General features: G+C 48.3%; 1 protein-coding gene across 1 annotated transcript in view; it reads right to left on the bottom strand.

The window, feature by feature from the left end:
* Positions 1–12,196, bottom strand: part of LOC115471579 (cytochrome P450 4B1-like) — a 131,318-nt gene that overhangs the window by 79,574 nt on the left and 39,548 nt on the right. The window contains exons 3-4 of the mRNA XM_030205252.1: positions 6,997–7,041; positions 1,071–1,198 (exon numbers count right to left, since the gene is read on the bottom strand). Of these exons, the coding sequence (XP_030061112.1) occupies positions 1,071–1,198; positions 6,997–7,041 (173 nt within the window). The remainder of the gene's footprint in view (positions 1–1,070; positions 1,199–6,996; positions 7,042–12,196) is intronic.

Below are 12,196 nucleotides of genomic sequence, written 5' to 3'. Positions count from 1 at the left end.
CATACCCAGCTCCCAGACAGCAGTATGCAGGTCCCTTGGAGCAGTTGTTAGTGGGTGCAGTGGACATCAGACAGGCGGACCCAGGCCCATCCCTCCCTACCTGTTCCACTTGTGCTGTAATGTTGAGCCTCAAAAAAACCCCAAAACCCACTGTACCCACATGTAGGTGCCCCCCTGCACCCCTTAGGGCTATGGTAATGGTGTAGACTTGTGGGCAGTGGGATTTGGGGGGGCTCAGCACACAAGGAAAGGGTGCTATGCACCTGGGAGCTATTTTAATTTTTTTTTGTAAAAGTGCCCCCTAGGGTGCCCAGTTGGTGTCCTGGCATGTGAGGGGGACCAGTGCACTACGAATCCTGGCCCCTCCCACAACCCAATGCTTTGGATTTGTTCGTTTTTGAGCTGGGCGCCTTCGGTTTCCATTATCGCTGAAAACCGATAGCGCCCAGCTCAAAAACATCCAAATCCTAGGCGCCCATCTTTTTTCGAAAATACGGTTTGTCCCGCCCCTTCGCATGGCCACCCACGGAGATGGGCGCCCACTTTCGATTATGCCCCTCCACGGGTCCTTTTACAAAGGCGCACTGAAAAATGGCTTGCAGTAGTGTAGGCGGGTTTTGGGCGCACGCCGATCCATTTTTCAGTGCACCTGTAAAAAAGGCCTTTTTAAAATTTTGCCAAAAATGGACGTGTGCCAAAATCAAAGTTGCCGCGCGTCTATTTTGGGTCTGAGACCTTACCGCCAGTCATTGATCTAGTGGTAAAGTCTCATGCGGTAAGCAGGCAGTAACGACCTACACACGTCAAATGCCACATGGCGCGCATCCGATACACACGGCCGAAAATAAAATTTTTTTTTTCAGATGCGCGTGTCGGACGTGCGCCAAAAATGAAATTACCGAGAGAGCCACGCGGTAGCCAGGCGGCAACTCCATTCTGGTGCACGTTGGGAACACGTAGACGCTTGCATGGCTTAGTAAAAGCACCCCTAAACAATGAAAGCAAAGCTGGAAAGGAAGCAGCTCAGTATTCAGGCAGCCTGCTGGCGTTCCTGTTTTAACATTACTCACCAGCATGACTTTGGTGGAGTCTGAAATCAGCTTCATATAAGGCTTCAGGACATCATAGTGAAAGGCTGGAGTCAGCAGCCTGCGGTGCTGGAACCACTTCTGGCCAGAGAGGACCAATAATCCTTTCCCTGCCGGGGAACATGAGTAACAAACATCTGGCCACATCGCTCTGTGTTAGGATGAGATGGTGAATGTGTTTACAACTTAGAGGGGGATAATCGAACGGGGGCGCCCATCTCTAAGGACGGCCCCGTAAAGGGGCGGGGCAACCTGTATTAGCGAAACAAGATGGACGTCTATCTTTCGATAATACAGTCAGGGACGCCCAAATCATGAAATTTAGGTTGACCTTAGAGATGGTCGTCCCCGGTTTTCGGAGATAATGGAAAGCGAGGACGCCCATCTCAGAAACGACCAAATCCAAGGCATTTGGTTGTGGGAGGAGCCAGCATTTGTAGTGCACTGGTCCAACTAACTGAATGGGAAAAGCCCTTCCCTTGAACGAGCATGCATGAAGGAAATTGCATGCTCGCTGTTAGCTCATTTGCACACGATTTCCTTCTTAAGGAGGGGGCGGTAGTTCCAAAATGTGGATGCTTGTGAGAAGGACATCCATGCCTGTTATGCTTCTGACACCCCCTTTATTTATTTGGATTTTGGATCACAACTAGCAGCAGGGGGTTTTGAACGGGCCACCTCTAGATTGCAAGACCAGTGCTCTAACCACTAGGCTACTCTGCCACTCCTCCACTCTACTTTACTCCACTCCCTTGAAATTTGGCCATTCCTGTGGGGGGGCAGTTGAGGACATCCAAAACATTTGAAAGAAGGACGTCCACGCCTTTGTTATGCCTCCGCTGACACACACATACCTCCCCCCAGTGATCTGCATACTGCCCCCCCCCCCCCCACACACACAGGAATGGCCAAATTTCAAGGGAGTGGAGTGGAGTGGAGGAGTGGCAGAGTGGCCTAGTGATTAGAGCACTGGTCTTGCAATCCAGAGGTGGCCAATTCAAATCCCACTGCTGCTACTTGTGATCCTCTTGTGATCCAAAATCCAAATAAACAGGGTGTCAAAGGCATAGCAAAGGCATGGATGTCCTTCTCACAGAAACATCCACATTTTGGACGTCCTCAACTGCCATCACAGGGACACAGGCATAGCAAAGGACATACTCTAAAAAAAAGACAAAAGTTTTGAAGTTGTTTTTTTCGGGGTGGGAGGTGGTTGGTGACCACTGGGGAAGTCAGGGGAGGTCATCCCCGATTCCCTTCGGTGGTCATCTGATCAGTTCGGGCACCTTTTTGATGCTTGGTCGTGAAAAAAAATGGACCAAGTCGGCCAAATGCTCATCAGGGATGCCCTTCTTTTTTCCATTATCGGCCGAGGATGCCCATCTGTCAACCACGTCCCCGTCCCGCCTTCTGTACACTGCCGACACGCCCCCTTGAACTTTGGTCGTCCCTGTGATGGAAAGCAGTTAAGGACGCCCAAAATCGGTTTTCGTTTATGCTGATTTGGGCGACCTTAGGAGAAGGACGCACATCTCCTGATTTGTGTCAAAAGATGGGCGCCCTTCTCCTTCGAAAAAAGGCAGGATGGTTACCTGCAGTCGGTTCAAAACCACTTTCAGAGCTGTGGATTACTACACAGAATGGTACAATGGTACAGCTGTTACTGGGGACTAGGCTGCTACTGTCTGCAGTTTGATATCACAGGATCGTTCTTCATTATAAGGCACTGATTTGAGAAACAGTTAAGGAGTCCGCTGCTTGCAGAACAGGGGCGTAGCCAGACCTCGGTGGGAGGGGGGACCAGAGTCTGAGGTGAGGGGGCACATTTTAGCTCCCCCACCACCACTTTCGACCACCTCCACCGACCCTCCCCCACCAGGTACCTTTGCTGGCGGGGGTTGGTCTCCGGCGCATTTGCTGATCTGTTTCTGTGAGTCCTGACTCTTGATGTGCAGGACGTCAGGAGTCAGGACTCACAGAAACGGATCAGCGAACGCGCCGGAGACCAGCACTGAAGAGGACATCGGCTGGCGGGGGTTGGGGACCCGCACCAGCAAAGGTACCTGGCGGGAGAGGGGTGGCAGTGGGGGGGGGTTGAAAGTAGAGAAGGCCAGGGCTAAATCTGTGGGGGCCCATGCCCCCACCTAGCTACACCCCTGTTGCAAAAGATAGTTCTTTGCAAGAAAAATACAACCTCCGGCTTATTTTTAATTTTTGGGGGGCTACTAAAGTCCTTTGCATGTTGCTTGAGGAAGGGAGCTCAGCAGCTGCAAAAGCTTGCTTCTTAAAAAAGTACCTTTAGAAAACTATCCTTTGTACTGAACAAATAGTAATTCCACTGAAAGTATCAGTCAATTGCACTCAATCTGCAGCCCCCCATTACCTCTCTACCCTCCTCTCCCCCTACGTTCCCACCCGTAACCTCCGCTCTCAGGACAAATTACTCCTATCTGTACCCTTCTCCACCACCGCTAACTCCAGACTCCGCCCCTTCTGCCTCGCATCACCTTATGCCTGGAACTGACTTCTCGAGCCCATACGCCATGCGCCCTCCCTGCCCATTTTCAAGTCCTTACTCAAAGCCCATCTCTTCTCCCTTGCTTTTGGCGCCTAACCACCTTCCCCATTCATGATACCTACACTGACTACATAGTTTGTTACCTTTAGATTGTAAGCTCTCTTGAGCAGGGACTGTCCTTCCCCATGTTTAAACTTGTACAGCGCTGCGTAACCCTGGTAGTGCTATAGAAATGCTAAGTAGTAGTAGCAATTGTCTTGTGAAATCCTGCCATTCTAACCAGAGAGTGTCTCAAGCCCATCTGAGTTCATTAGAAACAGAGAAAATGATGGTAGATAATAAGACCAAATGGCCTATCCAGTCTGCCCATCCATACTACCGTGTTTCCACGAATATAAGACACTGCCTTATATTAATTTTTGCGCCCAAAAAGGCGCTAGGTCTTATTTTCAGGGGATGTCTTAATATTTCGGGGAAACACGGTTGGCCCGCCCACCTTCCCTCCGTCGCTCCTGCAACTACCGGTAACCCCCCCACCCGAGGTCGCCCCCCCCACCCGAGATGGCGCTCCCACCCGAAGTCGCCGGACCCCACCCCCCTCCGTCGCTCAGAAACTAACCTGAACTTAAGCCTCCTTTCACTTTCCTTCCAGTTCGCAGGAGCAGCAGGGCAGGGCAGGCCTCTCCTTCCTTCCGAGCCCCGCCCTCGCCTGACGTTACGTTACGTCAGGCGAGGGCGGGACACGGAAGGAAGGAGTGGCCTGCCCTCCTACTGCTGCTGCTTGCTGCGAACTGGAAGGAAAGTGAAAGGAGGCTTAAGTTCAGGTTAGTTTCGGAGCGACAGAGGGGGTTGGGGTCCGGCGACTTCGGGTGGGGGCTCCATCTCGGGTGGGGGGTTAGTTTCAGAGCGACGGAGGGGGGCCCGGCGATCTCAGGGGGGGGGGACCCTACTTACCGGGAAAAACAAAACTTTGCTAGGCCTTACTTTCGGGGGAGGCCTTATATTTTCTAAGGGCACAAAAAACCTCGGTAGGTCTTATTTTATGGAGATGCCCTATTTTCGGGGAAACACGGTAACTACTAAGCTCTACAATCCCTTCCCCTCCCTCGGAGATCCTCAGTGCTTGTCCCATTGTCTCTTGAGTACAGATATAGTTCTCATCTCCAGGCTACTCCATGTATCCATCAGCTTTTCCATTAAGAAGTATTTTCTTACAGTATTCCTGAGTCTGTCCCCTTTCATTTTCACCCTGTGCCCCCTCATTCTAGACCTTCCTTTCAGTTGAAAGAGATTCTCTTCCTGTGCATTTATGCCACGGAGGTATTTAAACGTCTCTATCGTATCTTCTCTCTCATGCCTTTCTTCCAAACTATTGAAAACTAATATAACAAATATCTTGCTGCTTAGAATACTCAAATGATCAATGAAAGCAAGAATAATAAGTTGTACTTGTTGTTCAATCAAACTGAATTATTTTAAAATTTCCAAATCAATTAATTTAGAGGAAGGACAAGACCTCAGATACTCAGTTTGTTGTCTGTATTGTTACAGCCCAAACAGCCTTGCGAACATCCTCATAGGTCGGAAAAACCTCCTCTAATTATTTTTGGAAAGTTTTTATATGTTTTTGATTCATTCTCTCTTCTAAAAGGCAGTAAATAAATCCTAATAAATAAAATAAAAACATGTTACTTTTATTGGAGAATAAACTTTCATTTTGAAGATATTGGACTTCTGGCAGTTCTTGGAATCATTTCTTCTACTCTTTTGCTTGCCTCTTTGATTGCTATGGAAGCGCTCACCCACTGTTTTTGGTCTGACAGGAATTGGAGCTCACAAAAAGCCTCACTGAATAAAATCTGAGCAACTTCCACAACAAAAGATCACAACCTTGGTATCCATGGTGAAAGAAATTCAGTAGAGACGGCAAGTAGTAGCAGATCATATCTTGAGGAAGTTGGGCCACATGGTGGGCTTTTTGGGGATCTTGCCAGGTATTTGTGACCTGGATTGGTCACTGTTGGAAACAGAATGCTGGGCTCGATGGACCTTTGGTCTGTCCCAGTATGGCAACACTTCTGTACTTAGGATTCTGAATGGAATCTTGCTACTCTTTAGGGTTCTAAATGGAATGTTGCTACACTTTGGGGTTCTACATGGAACGTTGCTACTATCTGGGTTTCTGCCAGGTATTTGTGACCTGGATTGGCCACTGTTGGAAACAGGATGCTGGGCTTGATGGACCTTTGGTCTGTCCCAGTATGGCATACTTATGTACTTATGGTGTTCACAGTTTTCATAACGCCCCTAACATGCCTTTGAGGCAAACCCAATAGATTTTATTCTCTTAGGGGCTTACCACTCACTAAAACAGAACTACCACTGGGCAGAGTAAATATGCACCAGGCTCTAGTAACTGATCCACCTTATACTAAGTATTTTGCATGCCCATCCAAGTTTCTTTCCCATGATAGTGTTGAATGTTCATCTTAACTAATCAATTGTCCTACCAACTTTTTTCCCTCATATCTCATGCCCACAGAGGCAAAAGCGCATTGTATGTTTTAGACTGCAAGCGAAGCTTTCTATCTGAAGGGACTAAAGCCCACAGAAGGTCCACCCAGCTTTTTGGTTCTTGTGCTCCTAACAGAACAGAGGCTGCCATTGGTAAATGCATACTCCCTAACTGTCTAGCAGACTGAATTTCCTTCATTTATGCCTAGGCTGGGCTCATTCTAGAGAGTCATGTCACAGCTCATAATGTCAGAGCTATGGCAGCACCGACAGCCCTCTTGAGATCAGCCTCCATGGAAGAGATTTACAGGGTTGCTACATGGACTTCTATCCACACATGCACCTCACATCTAGAGCAACAGTAGATCTGGCCAGACGGTCCTCCAGAATCTATTTGAGGTTTAGAATCTAACTCCATCCCCTCCCCCCCCCCCCCCCCCAGCCCATTACTTTCAGTTCCACCCTGCCTTCTAAAAATAAAAAAAAAAATAAGAGAGAGGCTTGGTGCCACCGAAAAACAGTTTTGGTGTGTGTGAAGATTCATCTAACGTGCTTGTCCTCCTTCTCCCCAAGGAGTTGTATTCTACAAAGGTTAATGGACTGAGGGGGTCCCATGTGACAGCGGCAGACAAGAAGAGGTAAGCATGAGCAGTGAGTTTTTCTCAAACGTTCTGGAAAAAAATGCTTCAGAAAAGTTCCCATACAGGATCCATCCGACGACATCACCCATGTGTGAGTATTCCTATCCTACAGTCCTCGGAGAACACCTGCTACAGATAAGTAACTACTTTGAATGGGCCTCCGGACATTGTCCCTCTCTAGGTCTTCTTCCCCTTAAGAAGCAGCTTATGTCGTAAGACCGATGATGGTACATACCAATCCATGGGATGAAGAATCTGTAGGTCTCAATGCTCTTGGGATCTATAAGATTTGAGAAAAGAAACTATTACACTATGGACTACCGGTGCCTTTAATTCCAGTCAATCAAGGTGAGGTAACTGTTAAAACAGCAATGGATGGAAGCTGAAACTTGCACTTTACATTTGGAAGAGGGAAAAAAATAAGCAAGTTCTTCAGTCACCACAAGGACTGGGCACCTACAGGCTCTGAAAAGCAGTTCCCATTAATTTAAGAAAGTTCCTGGTTAGGAAGTCGCTGAAAGCTTGCTTAAATCTAGCCAACTAAAACTAGTCAGTCTGAGGGGGCCCAGGCTGTCCTATGTGCAGTGGCGTTCCTAGGGGGGCGGACACCCGGGGCGGCGCTCCGCCCCCCGATGCAGCGAGGACCCCCCCCCCCGGCAAAAGACAACCCCCCCCCGTGAAAGAGCCCCCCCCCCCGGGTGCATGCCGCTGGGGGGGGGTGCTGCAGCGCGCGCCTGCTGCGAGTTTACTAACTTCGCTCGTTCGCTGCAGCTCCCTCTGCCCCGGAACAGGAAGTAACCTGTTCCGGGGCAGAGGGAGCTGCAGCGAACGAGAAAAGTTAGCGAATTCGCGCAGCAGGCGCGCGCCACGGCACCCCCCAGCGGCGTGCACCTGGGGCGGACCGCCCCCCCCCCCCTTGGTACGCCACTGCATATGTGCAACATTTCAACTGTACACATGATCAGGAGCAACATTTACTTCTCCTGACAACAAAGGCATTGTTGTTTTTCAGACATTTGGGCAACAGTCCTGCTTATTTCGAAGGAAATCGCCGGCCATCTTCCGACACAAATCGGGAGATGGCCGGCCATCTCCTGAACCCGGCCAAATCGGTATAATCGAAAGCCAATTTTGGCCGGCTCCAACTGCTTTCTGTCGCAGAGCCGGCCAAAATTAAAGGTGGCGTTTCCACAGGGTATGGAAGGTGGGACGGGGGCGTGGTTATGAGATGGCCGGCTTTGGCTAATAATGGAAAAAAGGCTGGCTCTGGCGAGCACTTCGCTGGCTTCACTTGGTCCATTTATTTTTAGGACCAAGCCTCAAAAAAGTGCCCCAATTGACCAGATGACCACTGGAGGGAATCGGGGATCACCTCCCCTTACTCCCCCAGTGGTCACCAGCCCCTCCCACCCAAAAAATAAAAATAAAAAACATTTTTTGCCAGCCTCAAATGTCATACCCAGCTCCATGACAGCAGTATGCAGGTCCCTGGAGCAGTTTTTAGTGGGTGCAGTGCACTTCAGGCAGGTGGACCCAGGCCCATCGCCCCCCTACCTGTTACACTTGTGGTGGTAAATAGGAGCCCTCCAAACTCCCCCCCAAAACCCAATGTATCCACATGTAGGTGCCCCCCTTCACCCCTTAGGGCTATGTTAGTGGTGTTGTGGAGTGGGTTTTGGGGGGGCTCAGCACACAAGGTAAGGGAGCTATGCACCTGGGAGCAATTTGTGAAGTCCAGTGCAGTGTCCCCTAGGGTGCCCGGTTGGTCTCCTGGCATGTGAGGGGGACAAGTGCACTACAAATGCTGGCTCCTCCCACCATCAAATACCTTGGATTTGGCCGGGTTTGAGATTGCCGGCATTAGTTTCCATTATCCCCGGAAACCAATGCCGGCCATCTCTAAAGCCGGCCCAAATGCTGGTCTGCACAGGGCCCCGCAATTCCTAAGACCGGCCCTGGTCTGGGGTTTAGTTTTAAGTCTATGACTGACTATTATTATATTCTTTTATTTTTGTAAAAAGATCACTATTGGTAAGTTTTTTTTATACATTGTGGTTGGTCAACGTTTCTCCATTTCACCTAGTTGTGTTTGGTGCGCTGTCACTATTCCATTGATTCATAAAATGACCGTTAAAGATCTTTTCATGTGGTGATAGTTTTCCTTGGATTAAGACCATCACTGTAGTCATTTTAATGTTCAAAGATATATACATTTTATATCAGTTAACATTATTCCTTCCCCCTTTTTTTATGTTTTTAGTAATGCATCTTCTTTTTGATAATGTAATGTTTGTTTTAAAATAGGCAGCTTATTTATAATTTGCGTTTGTTTTCAATATAATTTGCTTTCCTCTCTGTAAAATATGTATGTAGCAATGTCCATCCATTCGTTTTTGGAAGTTTGTCTGAACATATATACATATAGTCTTATGTTTATTTGCTTCATTATATATACATTTTATATATTATTCAGTTATTTTTATGTGCTAATTTTAGTTATTTGTGTTTAATGCAGACCCCTGACGCAGGCACTGTGGGCCGAAACACGGCCCATGTCGAGTCTATATTTGAATATCGATTTTGCTAATTATAGGAACTGTGTCCCGTTTCTGAAGGCTCTTGGTGCTTCTTCTTGTAGTTTGGACTTCGTTTTGGACTTCGAACCCTCTCTGTACTGTTATTATTTGATAGAAGACATTGAGGATCCCTTTTACAAAGCGGCGGTAGGCAGGGCAGCCAAGAGACTAGGCCAGGCCCGGGGCAAGGGCACACTGCCTCCGCCCCCTCGCCATTGCCACCCCCCGTCACTCCCCCTACCACTGCCACCCCCTGTCACTCCCCCCACCACTGCCACCCTCTGTCACTCCCCCCGCCGCTGCAGTCCCCTGTCTCACCTGCCTACCTCCATGGTTCCGGGCCCCCTGCATTTGAAGCGGCAGTCGCAGATCTCCTCTCTTCTGGCCTTCCCTCCCTGTGTCCCACCCTTGTCTGATATAAGTTCCAGTTTCCGCGAGGGTGGGACACAGGGAGGGAAGGCCAGAAGAGAGGAGATCTGAATACAGGGGGCCCAGAGCCAAGGAGGCAGGCAGGTGAGCGGGGACTGCAGCACCGGAGGCCTGACCCCGGCGCCGGGCCCCCCTTGGAGGCCCGGGGAATTTTGTCCCCCCTGCCCCCCCCCCTCTCGGCGGCCCTGGTGGTAGGCCCACTGTGGGCTTACCATATGCCGATTTGGAGCTACCCAGAGGCGTAGCCAGATCTGGAGGTGGGAGGGGGCCAGAGCTGAAGGTGGGGGGGGGCACATTTTGGTCACCACCCCCCTCCGCCGCCCATTTCCACCGCTGTGCATCTTGACTGGCGGGGGTCCCCTACCCCCGCCAGCTGAAGACTTCATCCAACGCTGGTCTCCGGTGCCGCTGCCTTCCCTGCTCTCTCTTCCCCTCACATCCAGCACGTTCCTTTTAGTGAAACTCTGGGATGTAGACCATCAGTTCAGGTGATTTGCTATTTTTAGTCTGTCAATTTCCCTTTTATATCTTGCAGGCTCACTTACATCTGTTTCAGCTCCTCTGAATCGTCGCCTTTAAAGATCATTTCTGGCATGGCATGTCTTTTTCACATTGTATGGTTTTTCCACTGATGTTTATAATCACAGTACATTCTCTTATTTGGCTATTTATTGTATATTTATTTGTTTTATTGTAGAGTCATTTTGTTAGACCCTTGACGCAAGTGGTGTCTCTGCCGAAACAAGGACCCACGTTGGGTCGATGTATGGTTCGTTGGATTAAAAACTATTTATTCTCCTTAAACGTGTGGAGCTGTCTTCCTCTACTTTTTCTTTTTTTTTGAAGTTCTGTGGGTATCTGCCTTACATCTTATTCCATGAAGACTGAAGCAAAGAATTGATGATACTCTGGGCGTCTTTTACTAAGGGGCGCTCACGTTCTCAGCGCGCGCTAAAATTGTGGGCTCGCTAAACGTTAGAGACGCCAATGTATTCCTTTGGGTGTCTCTAACATTTAGCGCACCCACAATTTTAACGCACGCTAAAAACGTGAGCGCACCTTAGTAAAAGACGCCCTCTGCTATGGTCTTGTGTTCCCTTAGTGCCCCTTTTACCCCTCAATCATTTAATGGTCCTACTGATTATCCCTCACAGGTTTCTTGCTTCAGATGTACCTGAGAGTTTCTGTTATAAGTTTTTGGGTCCTTACCAATGCTATTTTTTCTAACTTGCCAGTGCTTATGCTGTTTCCTGCTTTCTTCATTTGGCTCCCTTTTCTATTTTTTTTTTTTAAGATTTCATTTTTACATAGTAACATAGCAGATGACGGCAGAAAAAGACCTGCACGGTCCACCCAGTCTGCCCAACAAGATAAACTCACATGTGTCATTTTTTGTGTATACCTTACCTTGATTTGTATCTGTCATTTTCAGGGCACAGACCATATAAGTCTGCCCAGCACTATCCCCGCCTCCCAACCACCTATAATAGCCTCTCTCATCTCATCTTTTAACCATGTTGACAGCAGTTTGGACTTCCAAATTGCTTTCCAAGTTCAAAGTGCCATCTCTACACGACCTTGGAAAAATGCCACATTCAGCTGCCTACATAAATAGCAGGGACAATACATACAGGCAACTTTGTACATGGTTAAACAGATACTACAAGGTATGTGTTTATTTGGTTACTAGATAACTTGGGGGGGGGGGGGCAATTTAAGGGCTTATTTCCAAATCCTGGTAAGTCCATATTAATTGTATTAGAGAAAATCAATTTTTCACATAAACAAATATTTTTTTCATTTCTCACAAGAGATGGAGTAAATATACATTCAAAAAGCTAACACGTGATAATTATAAGTGTTTAAAATCTTGCATGAGTTATGTATTACATATTGTAATAACTGTAATCCCGGTAGCAAACCTTCAGGGGGTGGTAGGCTCCCTTTAGCAGTCCACAAACAAAGTCCTTCCAGACAACACAGCTTTTAGTTCCAAACAGTTTATTTCCCCTCCTCCACAAAATCTCAGTTCAAGGGGGTTAAAGTCCCATTCAGTTTCCCAAAATAAAGCAACAAGAAAAAAACTTCCCTTTAAATCCCAGTTCTCCCCCAGTTCAACAGCCTGGGTTTCAGTTTTAAGAGTCTTTCCGCTTGGGTGGTTGCAGAATGGCAGTACACCGCCCACAACACAGCTAATTGGCTCCTCTGACCACCCGCTGCCTTCAGTCCCTGCAACTCTGCCCCAAAGTACAATTACAGTCCATGTCCACTGATTCCTCCAAACCTGGTGTGTTGGTCTCTCCAGCCTCCCCTTCCTCCAAACACTCCATTAACTCTGCTTCTCTGCTAGGCCGTTGGTTGGAGACCTCCTCCCCCTCCCAGGTGGAAGGAATCTTGTACTGATTTCTAACCCAAGGGAATTGAGCTTTG

Source organism: Microcaecilia unicolor, chromosome 6, assembly GCF_901765095.1.
Source record: "Microcaecilia unicolor chromosome 6, aMicUni1.1, whole genome shotgun sequence".
Classification (NCBI taxonomy): domain Eukaryota; kingdom Metazoa; phylum Chordata; class Amphibia; order Gymnophiona; family Siphonopidae; genus Microcaecilia; species Microcaecilia unicolor.
Note: the sequence above shows the minus strand (reverse complement) of the source record. Positions and strands in the feature narration are given on the sequence as shown.